This window comes from Myxocyprinus asiaticus, chromosome 33, assembly GCF_019703515.2.
Source record: "Myxocyprinus asiaticus isolate MX2 ecotype Aquarium Trade chromosome 33, UBuf_Myxa_2, whole genome shotgun sequence".
Classification (NCBI taxonomy): domain Eukaryota; kingdom Metazoa; phylum Chordata; class Actinopteri; order Cypriniformes; family Catostomidae; genus Myxocyprinus; species Myxocyprinus asiaticus.
In genome coordinates this window covers 35,756,052-35,779,245 of record NC_059376.1, presented here as the reverse complement: position 1 = coordinate 35,779,245, position 23,194 = coordinate 35,756,052, and the positions used below count along the sequence as shown (strand labels likewise).

At 37.6% G+C, this 23,194-nt stretch overlaps 1 protein-coding gene across 2 annotated transcripts; it reads left to right on the top strand.

Annotated features, from left to right (window-relative positions):
- Positions 1-283: 283 nt before the first annotated feature.
- Positions 284-22,684, top strand: LOC127423706 (kinesin-like protein KIF2A). Of its 2 annotated transcripts, XM_051668213.1 has the most exons (21): positions 284-479; positions 7,680-7,774; positions 8,060-8,182; positions 8,274-8,328; positions 8,724-8,855; positions 10,193-10,296; positions 10,421-10,516; positions 12,399-12,453; positions 12,550-12,712; positions 12,824-12,914; positions 14,997-15,060; positions 15,150-15,241; positions 15,409-15,551; positions 16,164-16,368; positions 16,491-16,601; positions 16,710-16,777; positions 17,093-17,176; positions 19,779-19,929; positions 20,476-20,577; positions 21,381-21,516; positions 21,636-22,684. In XM_051668213.1, exons 1-21 carry the CDS (start codon positions 419-421, stop codon positions 21,719-21,721), a joined length of 2,217 nt encoding a protein of 738 aa, XP_051524173.1. In that variant the 5' UTR covers positions 284-418; the 3' UTR covers positions 21,722-22,684. The 2 variants fall into 2 exon arrangements, with proteins under 2 accessions (XP_051524173.1, XP_051524174.1); XM_051668214.1 differs by lacking the exon at positions 17,093-17,176.
- Positions 22,685-23,194: the final 510 nt, after the last annotated feature.

Below are 23,194 nucleotides of genomic sequence, written 5' to 3'. Positions count from 1 at the left end.
AATTATTTTAGATTTTGAGTCAAAGATTCAGTAAACCTCCTTCCTCCCATTACTAAGAAAATATTTCTTGCTATGATAATTATATAAAGTGTACATAACTAAGGAGATTGTGCTACATTTGCCCTGTGACGTTCCTCCGCTTACTATGGTTGCTATGGTTACCTAAACTAACCGCTCGCAAGCAGCTCATACTAGCCAATCCTGACGCAGGAGGCGGGACTTGTGTGAGTAAAAAAAATATCGCAAGTTGAACGTCCGTCGCGCACGCGCCGTGTTTCTTTTATGTCTTGCGCTGTGGCCGCCTCCCGGTTTCGATCAACACGGAACAACAAATGTGAAAAATTCAAATATAAACACTGTTTTGAAGTTCCCGCACACCCGTCCGTTTGAGTGTTTCCTTCACCCCCGTAAATGAGCCATGGCGGTGAGCTTCGGCAAGATCGTCGTGGGGATTTATGTGGAGATAAAGCGCAGCGATGGTGAGTTCATATTTGGGTCGCTTGTAACCGTTAAAGTCGTTGCCCCGGTTCGGCTAACGGATGCTAACGTAACCTCACACAAACCTCACAGAAACAACAGGGTTTGGAGAAAAATACAAGACGTTGAGTTTGATCTGTTGGTGCTGGTTGCCGGGGTAGTTAACTAGCTTGTGTGTCAATCAACACGGCAACGGGCGATTCACGTTAGCCACCTGCTAAACCCGGGTGGAGTTTTAGTTAATCACATTGTGTGAGATCATATTGTATTGGAATCCAGTAACCGGCCTTTTTGGAACAGGTTACTGGGGAAATATTTATTACGTGTGTGTTTAATCGGAAAACCCACTTGTTGGAGAATATAATCATTTAAGTTCTATGGTTTGGGATGTATGTAGGTTAGCTGTCTTTTACTTGCAAATTAAAGTTTTACCATAGAAATTGGGTGTAAGTCAGTTTAAAGAGAGATAACTTAAGGTTAGTGTTGAGAGTCACTTGAGTTTTTGAACCAACCGTAAAATTTTTACTACTCCATAGTCCTGACTTGACCTCAGTCACATATTGTGGAACCTGAGATTTTTCATATTTATAATGTGCTAGCATATATATGGACAGATGACTTTCGCAAGTGGCATGATTTGTTGATGACCAACAAGTCTTTTGAAAGTTTATGATTTGACGTCCTCTGTCCCCAGAGTTTGATCTCGTCCTGAATTCCATTCCAACGGTTGGACAGACTTTTTTATTTTTTTATAATGAAGATTATATAGTCATTCTGTAATACCGAGTAAACCAGTTATTAAATATAGCCGTGAGCAGCTGTTACAGGGCCAAGAAATGACATAAAAGCCTATCTGACCTACAGGACCCACAGTGTGGCTATGACATACATTACAAATGCATACTGGTTTATGATTCTCCCTAAGTAGGGTTCTAACCTGTACCTTATCAATCTCAAACCCAGCGTACAATCCATAGCACCACATGGCCACAATATTAACATTCACCAAAATGGAGATGACAAATTGAGAGTTCATAATGATTGGTAAGAAATTTTTTTGTGACAGCTAAGTGGTTTTGAAGTGAATCAGGAATTGTTCTGTGAAGAACTGCCTATGTTGTAGTAAGCCCAATGTGGAGACCCAAAGGGCAACAGAAGAACAATCTTCAAAACTTTGTGGGATCCAGAAATTGACACCCTGCACCACACATTTGACACATCTCAATGATGGCAAACAGACATGCCAAGTTTAAAGTCAGCACCCAAATGTGTTTAGTTATCTTTGAACAATTGGTGACGCCGTCTCCTTTCTGCTCAGGTACCCTCAGGACGTGATGTTGATGATGCATAAAATTTCTTTTAAATCAGACAAAGTGTTCAAAAGATACTTAACTTTTTATTAAAATAAAAAATGGCGAAGTGGAAACATGGCCCATAGACTTTATTCACACTAGCGCCATCTTTGATTTTTAATGGGAATGACAATGAGGCTGTTTATGTTGGCTACACAAAAAAACAAAATTACTTTATTTTGTACAAATCAAATTCATATTGGCCTACTTATTAATATGACAAAACAAAACACAGAAATCAAGCAACGTGACAAAGTCTCCCATTACAATGACTGCCATTCACTGCAGGTTTACACTTTGAGAACTGCATTTCGACGCAAGCTCTGTGACGCTCCTCACAAAGTTCTGCACTCTCGCAAATGCTCTCATTAAAAACAGCGTGTCTATGCCTTGATTAGAACGGGAGCATTTTAGTTTTGTCATGTTGCTCATTTGTAGTGTATTTAACATCTACATTCAAAGCGAGCAGTGCAATATGCAATGTCTTTCCTTACTATGATGGGCACAGATGAAGAGTTCTAAATGAAGAAAATCTCAGACGCAGTTTATAGTTCAACCAAAATAACCAGAAAAAAATTAATATTTGGTGCATAATGTGGGACTTTTAAGAATAAACAAGCCCCAAACACACTCTTATTTTGAAATGACGAAACTATCGGCATACAGTTGAAGAAAGAAATGTACATACACCTTAGCCAAAAACATTCCCTGTCTTAGGTCAGTTAGGATCACTATTTTAAGAATGTGAAATGTCAGAATAATAGTGGAGAGAATGATTTATTTCAGCTTTTCTTTCTTTCATCATATTCTCAGTGGGTCAGAAGTTTACGTACACTTTTTTAGTATTTGGTAGCATTGTGTTTAAATTGTTAAACTTGGGTAAAATTTTTTGGGTAGCCTTCCACAAGCTTCTCACAATAAGTTGCTGGAATTTTGGCCCATTCCTCCAGACAGAACTGGTGTAACTGAGTCAGGTTTGTAGGCCTCCTTGCTCGCACACGCTTTTTCAATTCTGCCCACAAATTTTCTATCGGATTGTGGTCAGGGCTTTGTGATGGCCACTCCAATACCTTAACTTTGTTGTCCTTAAGCCATTTTGCCACAACTTTGGAGGTATGCATTGTAAACCTCATCATTGTCCATTTGGAAGACCTATTTGTGACCGAGCTTTAACTCTGTGGCTGATGTCTTGATGTTGCTTCAATATATCCACATAATTTTCCTTCCTCATGATGTCATCTATTTTGTGAAGTGCACCAGTCCAACATGATGCTGCCACCCCCATGCTTCACGGTTGGGATGGTGTTCTTCTGCTTGCAAGCCTCACCCTTTTTCCTCCAAACATAATGATGGTCATTATGGCCAATCAGTTCAATTTTTGTTTCATCAGACCAGAGGACATTTCTCCAAAAAGTAAGATCTTTGTCCCCATGTGCACTTGCAAACTGTTGTCTGGGTTTTTTAATGGCTGTTTTGGAGCAGTGGCTTCTTCCTTGCTGAGCAGCCTTTCAGGTTATGATGATATAGGACTTGTTTTAATGTGGATATAGATACTTGTCTACCTGTTTCCTCCAGCATCTTCACAAGGTCCTTTGCTGTTGTTTTGGGATTGATTTGCACTTTTCACACCAAACTACATTCATCTTGGCAATAAAGCTCATTCTGATTCTGATCTCTAGGAGACAGAATGTGTCTCCTTCCTGAGCTGTATGGTGGCTGCGTGGTCCCATGGTGTTTATATGTTAGGGCTGCCCCCGACCAAAGATTTTCCTAGTTGACTAGTAGTCGTTAGTTTAAGCCATTAGTCGACTAGTTGTCGCACGTTTCTGATATTAATTTAACTACTTAAATATATATGTTCTGAGGAGCATCAGAAAATGGTTTGAGTTCCAGGGCTGAGAAAGAATAAGTAACATTGCTAAGACTGTTCTACATTGTAGAGAAACACTAAACTGTAATAATGAGCCTTTAAAATATAAATTTGCATGCATGAATCGAGCCGCAGCGACACCGGCAAAAGCGGTAATGATTCTGAATGTGTCGGAAAAACCAGCAAGGAGACTGTCTGAACATTTTGTTAATCTATAGAGAGAAATGCACATTAGTGTTGTGCCAACAGACGATGATCTCGGGGATCAACGATGGTCAGAGTGATCACCATTAGCTGATGCCTTCATTGATGTCAAGACGATATTTGGCTCGTTTTCCCATTAATGTATTAAATTATTATTATTATTATTATTATTAGGCTATTATTATTATGATCAATTTAATCTTACAAATAATTTGCCCGGTGAGACACAGACACGCGCTTGATGAAACACACTTTTATTATTAAGAACAGATAACAGAAAAGTCATCTATGGGCATGCATGACACGTTTTTTTGTTCGGAGGCGTGCAGTCTTGTGGAACACGCGCATGCTAAAGGTTCTCACTCTCTTTGTTTCTGTCTTCTGAATTTTTTTTTTGTTGCAAGAACAGTATCGTCTATGAGTGCTGCAGATGACCTCATATATCTCAGCTCAGGAGGTGCTTTGAGTTCAGTTCGCTTTATTTCCACAGAGCAGTTCATTGTGACCACACCAGCAGCCTATACATCTTTGATTAAAACATAAAAAAATACAAAGACACGTTCACTTCGAACCATGATTTATATTTCAGTGATTATTATCATACATATTGTTTTTATGTCTTTATTTGTGTAAGTAATATTTAGATGGATACTTGCCTGATGGTAAATGGCAAGGTTGTTACTTATATATATAAAATTATTATTATTATTATTTTCACTTTGTTATTTTAATTGCTTTTTCGTTTCATTTGGAGTGTAATTTGAATTTAGAAATGTATTTGATTTAAGTTTTTGTTTTTTAAAGAAATGTAATTTTCAATGCAAAATCACAAAAGCAAGAATATTCACTGATCCCTCAGCCCAGGGGTTGCCGATGTAATTGGATATTGCGAAATATATATATCGTGAAGGAGGGAACAGAAATGTATTCACATACATGATGTATTTTCCCGGACAACAAAATACCCGACCGGTAGAGAATGCACAGATGAAGTAGGTTCTTTGCCAGAGAGATGTTGCCCTTCATGACTGTTGTAAAGCCATCTTTCAAAACGTTTTTTTCCAGTTTTATTTGAATTTTTAGTTAAAATAAATAAAAGTTCAAAGTTTGAAATCAAGGCGTCTTGCTTTATTGTGTAGTCTTAACCCTAACCCTGCTTAAAGGAATAGGTCACCCAAAAATGAAAATTTGCTGATAATTTACTCACCCTCATGCCATCCATGATGTATCTGAGTTTTAAGATTTCATTTCAGGAATTTGTGAAAACGATGAAGTCATGTGCATGCGTATTACGTGTTCAGTCTATAGGCATGCGCGCGAGTACTTCAAAACAATGCGCGAGACATTCAAAACTACAATGGCGGACTACAGGACTGTGTTTGTGCTGCTCAAGATTTTGAGTTTATTGACGCTTCCCCAGCAAAGTGTAGAGTTACTGTATCACTACTACGACCAGCAATCGCCATCTTCATTGTTTGTGTTCACCGCACTGTGGAAGAATGCTTATGTGTGCAGGCGTGTAGTGTTTCTTTACAAAGTGACATTGCCAACTACTGGCCTGGCATGCATAATACAGCGTTTATAGTCGTTTTCGCGTATCTGTGTGAATGGGGATCATTTTGAAAACGTTGTCATCTGTACATGAAACTTTTCAAAAACGCATAGGAAAAACGTTTCCGTTTTTAGTACATCCTTGTCGTGTAAACGTACCCTGAGTTTGAAGGTAGGCCTTATAATATATCCACAGGTACACCTCCAATTGACTCCATTTAGCCTATCAGAAGCTAATTGCTTAAAGGCTTGACATCATTTTCATGGAATTTTCCAAGCTGCTTAAAGGCACAGTTAACTAACAGTTAAGTGTATGTAAACTTCTGACTTCAACTGTATATTTTTGCCAATAAAGATAGTTCTAAAAAGCAACTACGGGGACCGATTAATCGGTAAAACAGATCAGATTGATGCCAGTAGTGCATATCAGGATATGTTTATCTTCCTGCTGCATATGATGAGACTCATCCCATTTTAATTAATTAAATTTGCTGAAACAAAATGTAGAAACCTAGAAGTGTTTCATAGATGCTGGGCTTTTTCTATTAACTAGGGCTGTCACGATTATGAAATTTGGCTGATGATTATGAAATTGGATTATGATGATTAATTGTCTCTTTTAGGGCTTTCATGATTAACTGTCATATTTCTTAATGTGTGCTTGTTCTGCATGTGTACGTCATACACCTCAAGAAGTCATTTTTACACATTTAACTTGAAACATAAAAAAACAAATAATAAAATATGTATATTTGATTTCCTTTTAAGACTTTAAAAACTTATGAATGACATGAAATATAATGTTTAAAATCTAAAACAAATTCTAAATACTTAAAATAAGTCTCTAGTTTTGGTCAATATTACATTTACACTGTTGTTTTTTGAACTCATATATTTTACATGATACATTTTTATAAAAATAATTTTTTAAATATATGTATATTATTATATTTATATTTTATTTTATTATATTATACAATAGTAAAATATTTCTGTCCTAATTTCTTCACTTTCACATGTTATTTTAATGCTCTGTTTCTCATGAAGCAAAACCTTGAAGATTTCGTGCCATCATTTTATCACTCCACAGAAATAGAATAAGTGTGCATCTCCTCCTCTTTGTCACTGTGTGTCATTTAAGCGTATATGAACAAGTAACATTTGCCATTACGCAATCGTTTAAAGTGAAACGTGTTAACTTTCACAGTTTATACTTTTTCGTTTATATTTTCGCAGGAGTTTGGCGCAAGCCTCTGCTGAAAGCACGCGCCTCAGAGCGCATCATGCACTCTTCCAGACAGGAGCTGGTTGATGTCCACATTAAGCTGCGTTCACACTGCCAGCGACTTTGTCTCTGCATGTCGCCAGTGGCTGGCGATTAGGTTGCTAGTGGTGTGTATGGAGAGTCCTTTCCTCCATCTTTCCGTCACTGCAGGAGCTGAGAGAGAAGGATCATGTGAGCTCTACCGTCTTCTCTCGGATTGGCTGTCGCTCCCTAAAGTCACTCTTCATTTGCATAAAGTTAAACATTTCTCAACTTTGTCGCATTGCTGGGCACACCCACATCTGGTGTCCAATGGTCGCCAGCTCTCATTGAAAATGAATGAGATGAGGTCGTTTTGTCGCTGCGTGTCGCTGGCAGTGTGAATGCAGCTCCAGAGTGCAGCTCAGTGATGCTCGGGCCTGACGTTCAACTGAATGACACACAGTCGCGTGGTTCATGGCATTTACACACAATATTCTCTTAAAATTCCCTTATTTGGGCAATATAATGTGATTGGAATTAGAATGCCCAATAATCTAGATCAAATAACCGCGATCAGATGGTTATTTAATAATCATGACAGCAGCCTACCTTCTGTTGACCTAATGCAGCAAACAGTAGTTTTAAATAGCTTGTTTTATTGCAGCATAATAATGTGTGCTTTTTTCTGATGATGCTGCTGTTGAATTATTACAGGGATGGAGACATGTGAGGAGGGATAGCTCTGAATAATAGATACTGAAACATGGCTGTGTTTGTTCGGTGCTGCGCAGGGACGTTTCAGTAGTCAAGAACTTCTTATGTATCCTGAGGAACAGGATTTCTGCCTTCATGCCGTCTTTTTTATAACCTCACTTTTCAAGATCTCTTTAAACTTGTATAAAATTTAAAGTTAGTACATGTATTTTTTTTTATTTGTATTATTTGTCTTTATCACTCATCGCTGTTGGATATCTTACAGGGCGAATACACCAGGCCATGGTGACCTCCTTAAATGAAGATAATGAAAGTGTTACTGTGGAATGGATAGAAAATGGAGACACTAAAGGGAAAGAGGTAAGTCTAGTATCCTCTCAGCTTCCTGTATTATTAATAATGGATGGAACAACATTCCCGTGTTGTTAGCGTGCAGTATGAAACTTGGTACTCGGATATTACAAGCACTCAGTCAATGGACTTGTGCTGTATTCCTTTTAAAATATACATCCTGCTATTATGTAATCAGTACAGGTTTTCTTTTAAAGATTGGAAATTCTGCTTGACTTGGATTTAAAAGGGCAGGATTTTTTTTCTTGTAATGTTCACAGTCGTGTTCTAAATAGTGTCCTTTTTTCGGAACAGATCGATTTGGAGTGCATATTCTCATTAAATCCAGATGTTGCAGCAGAGGAGGAGATTTCCTTGAGCCCTGTAACCCCACCACCTCCTATGTCAAGCTCTGTGAAGGTCAACAAAATCCCTAAGGTTAGAATAAGGTTGAATTTACATGTTAAACTTGCACTCTGATTGTCATTTGAACCTTTTAACCTTTTGAACTGGTTCTGTTTGCATGCAGAATCGTAGAACTATTGCACCGGGAAGGAGCGAAATACCATCCAGAGACAACAGAGGTATATTTGCTCATATAGCACTCAGGACATCTGCATTTGTAATTCAAATGTTTAAACATTTGATCCATTCCTTTCTTGTGATCTTCTGTCATTTTGTTGTTATTGATTGGTTTGTAGTGACAACACCATTATATTAATTGCTTTTTAAAGGGGTCATATCACAAGGGATCACATTTTTCTTGATCTTTTAAAACTGAAGAGCTTCATGGACCTTGAAAAAACCTAGTGTAACTAAAAATCCAGGTCTAAAAAGATAGAAAATGCAAAATTCATGCTGCAATTATTACTCGTTCTGAACTTCTGCAACCTTCTGACCAAGTGATGCTTAAGGATTTTAAAACACACTTGGTTTGTATAAGTGTGATTGGCTCACTCTTGTGCGTCCTGTTTTATAGTTGGCTCAACTCGAGCACGGCCGGCCCAGCAACAGCAGCCAGAATCAGCACCTCCTCCACCACCAGCACAACAGCCCTCTCAGCCCACACAGAGCCAGTCCCAAAGTCAGCTAACTCAGCAACAACAAAACGGTAATATGACACTCCTCGCCCATTTTCAGTCTGTTCCCATCAACCCCTGTGTCCCACAGGAAAATGTTAAAAGTCGAAGGAGGCCTCCTGCAGAGGATGTGTGTCATACACAGTGACAGAAGTAGTAGTCTGTATTTTGCAGTAAACGTAAACCTTGTTCATCTGTCCTGTCTTGGCTCTGTCTCATCGGGTGTGGTTTGGCCACCCCTCTGAATGCTAGTGTGGTTTTTCATTACACTGTACATGACTGGACAGCTTTGATCTGACTCTGAACTTCCCTGATTAATCCTCTTACTTTGAAGTCATGAAGCTTACATGAGTCTGGCTGCTGACTTAACCTGGAATCAAAATCATCAAATTGGTTGTACCTTCCATCCACTGGGTGGAACCACAAGCATGTTTGATTGGCTTGTTCGGTTTAGAGGTGGAGGGAAAGTCAATTCCCTTATGCATTGTTATTTTTTATTATTATTAGTATTTATTTATTTTTTCAAAAATGTTGGATCTATCCACAGACATTAATAAATCTGAATTTTAAGGTAAGAATTAATAATTCTGTTTTATTGATAACAGCACTGAGCAACCATAGAAAGCAAAAAGCTGCATGCTTAAATGAAAATGTTTAAAGGGATAGTTAAGCCAAAAATGAAAAATCTATTATGTCAAACCCATTTCACATTCTTTCTTCTGTGCAACGCAAGTTTAGAAATTTTGGTGCTGTGTTGTCTCATACAATGAAAGTAAAGGGGGACATACTTTTTGAGAAAGTCATATGGGTTTGGAACAACATGAGGATAAGTAAATAATGACTCCTTTAAAGTTGCTCTGATGGAGCATGTCATTTACACAGAACGAATGGAGCAGAGCCGATTCTGATGCTAGCTTATTTTATTTCTATTGCGGAGCAGACATATTTTAGTGCGGATGTTTTTTTATGCAGAATCTTATGCACTGTTTTTGCATAGATGAAATGAATCTGATGAATATTAATGACTTCCATTATTTGACTTAATCATTTATTTAATGTTATACTGATGCTACTATTTGCAGTGCCACTGTAGCAGTAATGTTGGGTATGATGTAGACAACAGGAGTGCACATATAAATGACTTTGTAAAAGCCCTGCTCAATTAATAAGAGCTTTTTTAAGATGGAGAGGGCTGTTATTGGCGCTACCATGTGCCAGCTGCCAGAAGCTCTGGCCTGCTTCAATGGCCACTCTGTCTGGATAGACACACATTGGGTGAGAGATCCAGACTGGGAGGCAGGCGGGTTGAAAGAGAGGAAGCATTTGTTGCATTTGTTTAGACAGAATTGTGTGTCGGTCTCCTCTGTAGCAGCGAGGAGGAAGTCGAATTGTGTGAAGGAAGTGGAGAAGTTGCAGGAGAAGAGGGAGAGACGTAGGCTACAGCAACAGGAACTGAGAGAGAAGAAAGCACAGGTCAGACGTCTCATCTCTGCTCTCTGCATTTATTTGTAATGTGTTTCTCAGGTTTGACTTATAGTTTATTTCACCTGATGGTGTTCTTGTGGTGAATGTGCTTTGTTGTTGTTTTGTCTTGAAGGAGACTGATACAACCATTCCAAACTATGAAATACTGCAGATGATCAGAGACTTCAGAGCAAGCCTAGACTATCGGCCTTTAACCACAACAGATTTGGTAAGCATGAACAGAAGTGCTTTATAAAGTGAATCTCATAAAACAAACAAAAAACATTCATTGTAATTGCTTTGGCATTTAAATAATGGAGCCAAAGAGGTAAATATCATGAAAACATATCCAGGTCATATTTCACTCCAAAATCAAAAGAAAAACCAAGGAAAAGCCTTTTTTGTTTTGTTTTTTTTGTTTTTTGTTTTGTTTTTAAATGTGACATTTTCATGACAAGCACATTTACCCTTAAATTCTTATAACTGTAATGCAAAAAAAAAAAAAAAATCCTGTTTGGACATTTTTTCAATATGCATTTCAGTACAGCAAATGCTTCCATGATGTATAATCTTACTTAAGTATATTATTATTTTTCTGCATTACAGTAATGAGAATTTAGGCGCTAAATGTGCTTAAAACTGCACTACTTAACTTTGTGCTCTCTAGCGACTTCTGTGGTTGAAACTTAAAATAGCAAGCAATTTGTGGAAGAACACTAAATGTGGCACTGCTATTCTGGTGGATGAATCTCTTGATTTGGGCTTACCTGGACATCGCCATGTGTAATCACGACGAGCGATATTCAGAGCCGGAGTCGTAATGTGTTATTTTCATGTTGATATAATGTTATACGATTAAACATTTAAACTGTAATATTACTTGCTTTGATGAAGATAAACAACACTCGTATTCACATATTTTGAATGAATGAATTTTACACTTACAGCGCTTTTCTGACACTACACTCAAAGTGCTTTTACATAAAGAACAGAGGACTCAATCACTACCAGTATATTTAAATTATTATTATTAAAATTTTTCAAGTGTTTTATCTACTATTAATGTTTGTGTTGTACTACACTTATTAATTTAAGAGGTGATACTCGTGATATGGTTGATACGAGTTCAATGGAAGACTATTATTTTTATATTATATTGTACAGCCTCAGTTGATAATGCAAGTTAACCGTAATACTAAAATAGTATGTCTATGAATGCACACTATAACACAGTAAACTAAAAACATAAAACGAGGATTCAATAATGATGGGGATAAAATATACTTTATTAAACCTGAAAATAATATGCTTAAAAATGCAATATAACAGTTAAGTCAATTTCAGAAGTCATAAATATTAGTAAACATGTCACTGTAACACCCCCCACCCCGACAACGTAGATACAGCACGATTGGTTAACACACGAGTATTGTTCGATTCATACAAGCATGACGAGCAATATTAGCTTCAACAACCCTACCAGAAACATATCCAAGCAGTATAGCAGGTAAACAACTTCGCCAATCGGATAACAGATGAACATACATCCAGATTGTTGCGATGTTGTCCGGAACAATATGAGTGTGACTGAATTGAACTGTTGTTTCTTTCTTCTTTTAACGGCAACTTGCAAACTAAAACAGTGCATTACCGCCATCTACTGTTTACATGGGAACGAGACAACTGGCTCTTCTTTCCTATGTTCACGGACATGACGTTATGACGCAAGGATGTACGTCATAAGCCAACGATTTCGCGCAAATAAAAAAAATACAAATAATTTTTATAGGCTTACCTAGGTAAAGAACATTGTTTTGAAGACTGATTATGTACTCAATCAGTAATGGCAATTTGGTCATTAAAAAAAAAAAAAAAAAAAGAATCTTACATAGTGCAGCTTTAATTGTCTAAAAAATATATATATATTGATTTTAATGGTGAAATTTGACCTGAACATTTTCTTGACATTTTGTGATATTCTGTGAGATGCACCGTATATCAGTTAAAATTATTCTGAGAATAAAATTAAAAGGTTATATACATGTGACATGTATACATGACTACATACAAAATAGGACAAAAATTTAAATCTGTGATCCTTATTTTGACAGATTGAAGAGCACCGAATATGTGTGTGCGTAAGGAAACGTCCCCTTAATAAAAAAGGTAAAAAATGTATTTAAAAAAAAAAAAAAAAAAAGGGTGTTTTGTTTTTTATTGTCTAGGATGCACTGTTAATTATTTCTTAATTGTGTGTTTTAGAGTTGACAGTAAAGGACTTGGATGTCATTACAATTCCAAGTAAAGATGTTGTTATGGTCCATGAACCAAAACAGAAGGTGGACCTAACTCGATACCTAGAGAACCAAACATTTCGCTTTGATTATGCCTTTGATGACAGTACAACAAATGAAATGGTTTACAGGTAGAGGATGATTTTATATTTTGATAAATACATTTTTCTTAAATGCTGTTGTTAAATAAGCTAGAATTTCCCTTTGTATGTCAGGATTTAATTATTACGCTGTCTCCGCAGGTTTACCGCAAGACCTCTTGTGGAAACTATCTTTGATAGAGGAATGGCCACGTGCTTTGCTTATGGCCAAACAGGAAGTGGAAAAACACATGTGAGTGGTAGTTCTTTTATAGCAACAGGGTAAAAGTACAAATAAATATTAGCTGCAAGCGGCAATTATCGGGGTCCAAGCACATGTGAAGAAGAGATGATGACCAAAATAATGACATTTGATTCTGTGGATCCTGTGGACAAAGTTATTTTTGTTAAATTTCAACTCAGGGATGCATGTAAACTACTTTTCAGCTAAAGTCACCTTTTCCGAAGCTAATTAACCCAAATTGTTTGGTAAAATTCTCTACATTTTCCTTATTAAAATCACTTGAAACAGTTACTTTAAGCTTAAACACTTAAAAAGCTTTAATAAAACAAACTAATCAACTGAAAATGTACATCTGGAACACCTGCAATGACTTCCTCACCTATTTTTTTTTTTTTTTTTTACCTCTCATGAGTTTGCATCCCTGCAACTGCTCTGATGACAGCTGCACAATTAGGATTTTCCTAAATTATAGTGTGCTTTCAAGCTACAGGCCAATTGGTCATAATAGGCCACACCCAAATACGTGTCGCCGTATTAACTCTGAAATTCCTTGAAGAATCCATTTTTTATTTATTTTTTCTCCCAATTTGGAATGCCCAATTCCCAATGTGCTTTTAAGTCCTCGTGGTCACATAGTGATTCGCCTCTGTCCGGGTGGTGGAGGATGAATCCCAGTTACCTCCATGTCTGAGACTGTCAATCCACGCATCTCATCACATGGCTTGTTGACCACGTTGCCACGGAGACATAGTGGAGGCTGGAGGCTTCACGACATCTACCGCGGCAACCACGCTCAACTCACCACGCGCCCCACCAAGAACGAACCACATTATAGCGATCACAAGGAGGTTACCCCATGTGACTCTACCCTCTCTAGCAACCGGGCCAATTTGGTTGCTTAGGAGACTTGGCTGGAGTCACTCAGCATGCCCTGGGATTTGAACTAGCGAACTCCAGGGGTGGTAGCCAGCATCTTTACCACTGAGCTACCCAGGCCCCCTGAAGAATCAATTTTGTTTAACACGTTTTTGTCAGGAGGGTCTTTAGATGATACGTACCACATTGCATGTGAATCAGACTAATGGCCTACGACCAGTTCGAAACAGTAGGTTTAAAAAAATAAAATAAAGTACCTATAGTAGAAACATTTCATTTGGAAATGGAAATCCACATGAACATATGATTTTGGAGCAGTAAAGGATTCAGAGGAAATGCTATTCTAGCATTCTACATTTTTATCAAGCCAGTGCAGTTCCAGAGTTTTTATCTAAACCTTAATTAACTGAATATAGCAACGATTCTCACAAATTTTGGTAAACAGCCTAATTTCGGGAACCTTAATGTGGATGCCAAATTTCATAATGATCAGACTTTCACAACGCAACTTATTAGCTGCTGAAATTAGATAGGCATTTGTTGATTTACTGAATCGATATTTTAAGGATATTTTAGCACTTGAACCAAAGAAGATTGCCTTCCTTGATGAAACAGTTACAGAGCTATGACATTTGTTTCAGTTGTAGTGCACCCTATGTCACCTTTAGCTTGCTCACAGGGGTTCTAAATACAATTATTATTTATTTAATTTCTATACACAATTTACAATCATATTTAATCAAACTACACAATGATGACTCTAAGACTTTATAGATATTACAGTTTCATTTTTTGTTAATGCATGATTTCCTGGAAAGCCGCTTTGAAACTATGTGTGTTGTGAAAAGCATTATTCAAATAAAAATTACTTGACTATGGGCAGAATTGGACGAAATTTAGCGTGCATCCTTAATGTCTTTGTCAACGTTTACCAAGTTTTGCTAAGTGCTAAAGGACTTTGAGTTTAGAAGATATAGGTTGATAAGCGAAACGATATACGGTTTCTGGTGCCCAGACACTTTTAGGGCAGAAAAAGAACAAATAGGGTAATACAATACATAACTTGAAAATTATAATGCTTGGAGTACATAATCAGAACCACATTGTATGCGCAGTTTAACCATTTTGCATTCAAAATATCCACAACAGTATTGCTTATTTTAATATACCACTGTAATATGACATAAAGCTTACTATAATTGTGTTGTGTTTTAGACCATGGGTGGAGATTTTTCTGGAAAGAACCAGGATTGTTCGAAAGGAATCTACGCATTAGCTGGTAATCGATGTTTGTTAGATTTTCTAATTTGTTTAATCTCTTTTTATTTCTTTCAAGCAAGCTTATTCATATACTTGTTATACACACAGCTCGAGATGTTTTTCTCATGCTGAAGAAGCCAAATTATAAGAAACTGGACCTTCAGGTTTACGCAACTTTCTTTGAAATCTACAGTGGAAAGGCAAGTGGCTCTTGTTTACGTCATCTCTTTGTCTATAAAATAAGATCTATGCATACCATGTCAAGAATTGTACCTATATGGTAAGGTGGTAGTTTTCACAAAGTCTTAATTCATTGGTTTGTTTTTGGTTCTCAATGGTGATATTTTATGATCTTTGTGTTCTGTAGGTGTTTGACCTGTTGAATCGGAAGGCTAAGCTACGTGTGCTGGAGGATGGGAAACAGCAGGTGCAGGTGGTTGGGCTTCAGGAGCGAGAGGTCAAATGCACTGAGGATGTCCTCAAACTCATTGAAATGGGGAACAGTTGCAGGTAATACACAGTGAGGGGTACAAATATGCTTCGCTTGGGTTTGAACATATCAGCCATCATTTACATTAAATATTGCTGTAATCGATGAATATACTTCTGATTAGCTTTTCATAAATGTTTGCGGGATCTTTAATCTGGAATCAGTTCACAGTAGGGTTGTCATAATACCAAAAGTTCAGTAGTTGATGCCAAAACTAGTGAAATGTAATCCATCTGTTATTTAGTTTGTCATTATTCAAACTCCATTAGTTACATGCTGCTACTAAACAACGCATGTGGCAAAAACGTGTGCATGTGGCAACTTGTGTTCACAGCCTGCAGGCTAGCCTACAAGACTCACTGGCCTGTCAGGTAAAAGTATATAGAAATAATCAAACCGTCTTGAGATTAGCAGAATTATCATATTATGCGCACACCGATATTTTCTTTGCGGCTGCCATGACCAGAGGCACAGCACTCGGGTACCAAATTGAAACTGTTCCACAGACGCTGCAGAAAGATTGTACCAAAGTATGTTGATACCAGAGTCCCAGTGCTTTTGACATCCCTAATTGTCACTACATGCATCTGAAACCTCTGACCTAAATTTTACCATTTACTTTTCCATGTCAGGACGTCAGGTCAGACCTCAGCCAATGCCCACTCATCCCGTAGCCACGCCGTTTTCCAGATCATTCTGCGAAGGAAGGGCAAAATGCATGGAAAATTCTCACTCATTGATCTGGCAGGTAACGAGCGTGGAGCGGACACGTCCAGCGCTGACCGGCAGACTCGCTTAGAGGGAGCTGAGATCAACAAGAGTCTGCTGGCTCTGAAGGTCAGCACCATCCAAAAGCAGCCCTAGAGTATTAGTGACAAGCTTTAGATGGTATGGATATTATATTATTTTATTATTATATAATTAAAGCTTTTCTAACCTTTTCTGACTTGATCTATCAGGAATGTATTAGAGCTTTGGGCCGTAATAAACCACACACCCCGTTCAGAGCGAGCAAGCTCACACAGGTGCTTAGAGACTCATTCATCGGAGAGAACTCCAGGACATGCATGGTAAGTTTGATTAAGTAATCTTTCTCACTCATTGGGATTTGGCTAAGTTAACCTTTGGCTAAACCTAGGCTGTTTGCACAGCTCTAATTGTGACTGTTGCCTTCCCAGATCGCCACCATCTCTCCTGGTATGGCCTCCTGTGAGAACACACTGAACACTTTGAGATATGCCAACAGGTGAGGACAGAGTATTGTGTACCGACAGTTTAAAATTATGAAAATTTAAGAGGAATAGGACTATTGTACTGTAGCTTTTAGCTGTTTTCCTTTGCTCTTTGTAAGTAAATACCCATTTTTTTTTTTTTTTTAGAGAGATCTTAAAATGTCACTTTCAATGTTTGAATATTAACAAAAGTCATTCAATATTGCTGTTGTACAAGTGATTCAAAATGCAGGTGCTGATGCGAAAAAGTTTTGTCCTAACTGTACATCTCTCCTGATTGGCTGTGCTCTTCTCCCTCTCTCTTCTCTGCTGTTCTTGACTCTCTTCAGAGTAAAGGAGTTTGGGATTAGCCCCTCTGACATCCCCTTCTCTCAGGGGGGAGGAAGTCGATCTGAACCCTTTCCCACTTATGAGTATGAGCACACGTCTGCGCAGTTTACCACCCTGTTCTAAATCAGATACACGCTCAATAGCAGTGTTGGGGAATGACTTGCAGAAAGTCGCAATAATACTAACTTTAAGTCAACATGAATTCAAAATCGTACTTATTTACTCTGTTAATACACATTCTTGGACTTATTTGAAAACTGATTCATTTCAGTATGTTGTATGTTGAGACCAGTTCAGATTCACTGATTCATTTGAGTCGTCACTCAAATGTTGTTGTTTTTTTATTTATTTATTTTGTATTGCAATAAATATTTAAACACTGCTATGTAGCTTTATGTTTTCAATTCATTTATATAATCTGTTTTTTTTATTAGTTGCATTTGGTGAAAATTTAGGTGTTTTAAGTTGGATGCTTTCACTGTAAATTAGAACCATTTTTTGGTTTCATGTCTTTTAAATATATAGTACAGTCCGATTATTTAAATAAGGTTATATTATTATTAAATTGTTATATAGTTTTCTTTTGTATGTATTGTGATATTGTTTAAAAAATGAGTAGTTTTTGGCTTGGCAAGCTACAGTTTCCAAGTAGCTCCCCAACACTGCTCAGTCGGTAACAAAAGTCCCTTGGTTTGCAACCGAAGCATGGAAAGACTCATGTACTACAATGCATATAACCACAGTCTGTTGCGTTATATACTAGACACATTGGCTGCACTCACGACAATGGTTGTGCTTGGTGTAAACATTTTCATTTCCCCCCTGATCTGCTGTCATTTCATTTTTGTAACCCTGGGAATGTGTGTCATATTTGGTGGTGCTGTTTTGTCCGTCCTTCTCCTTTGGGAATAACTCAATAATATGATTATTAATGTTAATGAACACTACACACAAATACATTTTTTTTAAAAATGATGACACCATAAACAGTCACAAAAAAACAGTCCATGTTGAAATGTGTTTGCACAAATCGCTACAAATATTTCTCAGTGTTTTTGCTTCAGTTGCATTGTTCAGAAGACAGATTTAATTTTTATTATTATTATAATTATTTGTTTTTATTATTTTTTTTTTTTTTTGCATGGCTTTTAAAATGTTCAGTTACTTCTGTTTTTATTTTATTTAAAAGCAAAAGCTCTTGCTGTATGTAGGAAAAGGTTGGGTTGTATGGTTTGGATATTGAGAAAATATGCTAGAATTTACGTTATGCTCAATTTAATAATCGCATGCTTGTTAAACCTGAAACTAGTGGTCTGCGTGAGACATACATTTTTACATACCGCACCCGAACGCTCCTGCTGCATTTTCCTCTGTTCACCCACTCTCTGCCCGCAGTGATTTTCTCTCCGACTGCCCCCTTCCCACAACCCAGCGTTTGTTTTCCACATAGGGCAAAAGCCATTCAAATAGACAAGAAGTGTACACAAAGAACGTTTTGTTTTTCTGTTATTGCTATTATCGGATGACGCATGACATGATGCCCATCTGACTTGCCTGAGGTTGGTTTCTTAACACTAAACTGACCATTTTCCAGTTCGAGTTTTACATCCTAGGATGACACAGTGTGTCCAAGCTTTGTTCTGCCATTCTTCTAATGCACCGTTGACTACCTGCTTAGCCTGCTCTAAATATTAGATCAATTTATTCTTTTTTTCTTTTTTTTTTGCATTCAAAAAATAATAACATAAAAAAGATATCCACATGGGATATTTTAGACTTTTCTCTGACCATCCGCTACCGCACACCTCTCATATGAAGTACTGTCAGCTCCCGCCTTCAACGCAGACATTTTATCCCACGCCACGAGAAATCTAATCGGGTCCTGCAGAAGTTCTTTGGGAATGCAAACCTCTAGCTGAAACCTTAGGTTAAAATGGTAATCTTTGGACATTAGACTTTTTTTAAGCTGATGTATGTAACTTTTTCTGTGTTAAGATACTTTATCCTATCCAAGCTTAATATGCAGAGACAGCTATTAGTAAGCCGTTCATAGGTTAATTATCTCAAAAACTAAGCACTGTCTTTCTGTGACCCGCTTAGACCCGCACCAACAACGGTACTCAACCAGTGGCTTGAGTTGGGGGGTGGTGGACCATCTCTTTGTTTAACCAGCGGTAGATGGGGGGCGTATTCAGAAAGCTGTTTTGAAAACAGATTTTTTTTGCAATTCCGTTTGGTAGTGCTAGTTTTGCCAGAATTACACACTTCAGCTTTAAATAAACAAAAAAAGTTACGTTCCATTTTAACATAAGGTAAGAGTATACAGTGGCCATGTAAATGCTGCAAAGTTTTGGGATTGTCAACCGTGTTTAAATGCAGCCATAACCCCTAATGTATCGTTCTGTTTGTAAATTGTTTACGGGAGTCACTCAAGAACCCGCAATGACTGACTCAAGCGTATTTAGCTGCAGTGTGAACATGTAAAGTTTTGCTTTAGGAGGTAAGCCTTAGATGCATGGAATTTTCTAAATATTAAAAATCCAGATTACATTAAAGACTCAGCCATCTCCAAGCATTCATCTCTGCCCAGTTGATTGGAGTCCTGTGAGCTGTGCATGGTGTCATTCAGTTCAGCATGTTTGATATCAAAACACTCTTATAAATATGATGTCATTGTGCCTTTAGAGTAAAGGAGCTGACTGTGGATCCCAATGCAGTGACAGAGGGCATTCGACCCAATGTCAACGCCATCAACCAGCTGGAAATCATGGATGAGGAGTGGGATTTGGGCAATTCCCCTCAGAGAGATGACCTCAAGCTCCTCTGTGAACAAAATGTAAAACAGATCTACTCTGTTTACTAAAGTCTTTATTTGTAAAGTTACAGTTCACTCAAAAATAATAATTCTTTCATCATTTACTCACCTTTTTGCCTACACAAACTCGTCTGACTTTCTTCTGCGGAACACAAACAAAGATTTTTTTAAAGGAAATATTGTTATTGCCTATACAACGCAAGTCAATGAGTTGCAAAATGTTCAAACTCTAAAAAGGACATAAAGGCAGCATAAAGGTAATCCATACAACTCAAGTGGTTAAATCCATGTCTTCTGAAGTGATTCGGTAGGTCGCTTAATATATCTTTCAAAAAATCTTTGTTTGTGTTCCGCAAAAGAAAGAAAGTCATACAAGTTTGAGATGCCGTAAGGGTGAGTAAATGGTGAAAAATTTTCATTTTTGGGTGAACTATTCCTTTAAGTGTAAACAGTGTAAGAAAGAAACAGCAGATTTTCAAATAAGATTGACGTACGTTTCCTTGACTTAGTCTGCTCTCAAATCAGGACAAGCTACTGTATTAAAAGCTGTTGTTAATATATTTACAGGAAGAAGAAGTCTCCCCTCAGCTCTTCACGTTCCATGAGGCTGTGTCTCAGCTGGTAGAGATGGAGGAACAGGTTCTGGAGGACCACAGGGCTGTGTTTCAGGTGTGTATGGCCCTGTTTCCAACTGGTATTAAGGTGCGATTTTGGTGATCCAATCACATGATCCGAAACCACATACGGAGGTAGTCAAAAATGCATGTGACCACATGCATTCGAGGTGTGAAATGCAGCCCATCCTGAATGCATCCTGGACAGCAGTAAAGCACCACCCCTCACCTGTCAATCAACCACTGCGCTAAAAATAACAGTTTAAACTTTGCCGGTTATGTGTGGCTTTAAAAGGAAATAACCGTCCAATCGGAAAATGTGAAAAGCGAATACAAGCACGAGAACTTCACGGAACCTCTTCAGTGTGCCTGATATCAACATGCAGGGACACCGATGAGAAGCATGAACATCTGAAGCGCAGGTTAATCCTAAAATAACAAAACATTTCAGAAATGTTGCATTTGTGTCTGATCAAGTTTCAGCTGCATCTGGGAGAAACATTTTTTTTAAAATGTTGTTTTGCTTTCTTTGTATTTTATTACGTTTTTTGCAGTTTATGATTATGCAGAAACACACTGACATAGTGATTGATGTATGTCGTCATGAAATCAGAAACCCTCCCCTCAAAATCTGAACACAAGTGGTCACAGGAGATGCATTTGAGACGCATGGTAATACCAGGTAGAAACATGAATGGATCTCGGTCCACCACATTGATCGGATCACTGAAAATGCATCTTAACACCAGGTGGAAGCAGGGCCTTTTCTTTTAAGAGATCATGATTTCCCAAAACATGCATTGAACTGTGAAGAGGGGAGTTGGCTGATGATGATGTTGATGCTCTCTGGGCTGACAGGAGTCTATCAGGTGGCTTGAGGATGAGAAAGTTCTCCTGGAGATGACAGAGGAGGTTGACTATGACGTAGACACATACTCCTCTCAACTCGAGCAGATTCTTGACCAGAAGATCGAGATCCTTATTGAGCTACGAGGTAATACATCTTCTAGAATGATCTTTATGATTCAAAGACGTGTTCAGAGTTTAATATTCTTTTTCTGATGGAATTATTGTGTTTAATGGCTGTGTGTGTGTGTCTGCTTACATTATCAGATAAAGTGAGGTCATTCCGTTCGGCGCTCCAAGAGGAGGAACAAGCCAGCAAGCAGATTAATCCCAAGCGGCCACGTGCACTGTAGACTGGAATGCACACTCACTGAGGAACGACAAATACAAGAGTCCTGAAGGCTACTTGATAGTATTCACAAGTGTTCTAAAGAAACTCTTTCCTACTTTTCCATGTGAAAAAAAAAAATAAAGCGTTAGATAATTCTCTTACAAATCAGCAGAGGACAAAGAATGGGATTTTGCTTGTCATTAAACCCCTTGATGAATGACGATTTTGGTTTATTTTTTAGTTTTGATTTTATTTATTTACTTTTTCATCGTAGGTATAGGGTACAAACTTGGATCAGTTGATACTCACATATTCCACCCTTTTGGGGTTGTTGATGTTTGTTTGTTTTTTGTACCACTGAAATCCTTCATTCATAGTTGTTCTTAATCGTATGCATGTACACTCAGCAACTGATTACCACTCCGTTCCTAGCATGACTGACTTGGTTCATCTGCACTTTAAATAACCTTGTTTTGGGGGTTTGTTTTCCATACTTGGCGCTGTGTATAGCGGTTTTGTTGATTGGCTGTTATAGCATTTTATTCCATGCCATTTTTTGAAGGCATAATAATTGAAGTTTTAAGGTGTTCTCAAAAAAGCGTTTGATGCACTGGGAGAGAAATGTTGTGCGAATGAATGTGAGAATTGTCAGCAGTCATTGTTAGTTTTTGTCAGTTTGACAGCTGTCCCCTTCCACATGACCTTCCCTTTGACGTCTCTGATCAGTTTTTAGAATGCTTTTGTGCCATATCATGTTTCCTATTGGAAAGAAAGTTAACAGTCTACCAAAACACTCCTCCCTTAGTGTTTTACTTTTGAAACTTCCAACATTCTCATATCACCTGATAAAATTTCTAACTACATTTGAAACTACAGCAAGATTCTCATAGCAGATGAATCGGGAATACCACTTATCCACTGCTGATGTTTTCAGTGTTGGCACCTCTCGACTCAGTGGTTGCTAAATAAAGAAAGATTCAACAAATCCTGTTTCCTGGCTTTCCTTTTTGCTTCTTGTTAATCTTTGCTTCCTGTTTTTAAGAGTCCTTAAACTGAGATTTCTTGCCTCTGTAAAACTAGGAGAGAATGTCTTATTTAGACCAGAGAGATTATGGTGACCTGGGCCTAAAGGGTAAGAACTAAAGCAGCTCAGGGCTTCTAGAATCATTGTGAAATATTTGTCACCAGTTAATTTCACAAGTAACTTAAGTTTGTTAGTTTCAAGCAAGCATGACTGAAGCATTTTTAATGAATAAACGTGACTTTTTTTTTTCTTCTTTATTAAAGTGTCCCAGTACTTGTGTGTGTGTATATCTATATCTACATATATATATATATATATATACACACACATACACACGTATATGTATGTATATATATATATATATATACGTATACATATACATATATACGTGTGTGTATATATATATATATGTATACGTATATATATATACATATATATGTATGTGTATATATATATATATATATATATATA

Excerpts from the sequence above, each read along its gene's own strand:
- LOC127423706 (XM_051668213.1), top strand. The coding sequence starts at position 419 with ATGGCGGTGAGCTTCGGCAAGATCGTCGTGGGGATTTATGTGGAGATA. Across the intron at positions 12,713-12,823 it reads ACAAATGAAATGGTTTACAG|GTTTACCGCAAGACCTCTTG; the intron begins GTAGAGGATGAT and ends CTGTCTCCGCAG. Across the intron at positions 15,552-16,163 it reads GAAATGGGGAACAGTTGCAG|GACGTCAGGTCAGACCTCAG; the intron begins GTAATACACAGT and ends TTTCCATGTCAG.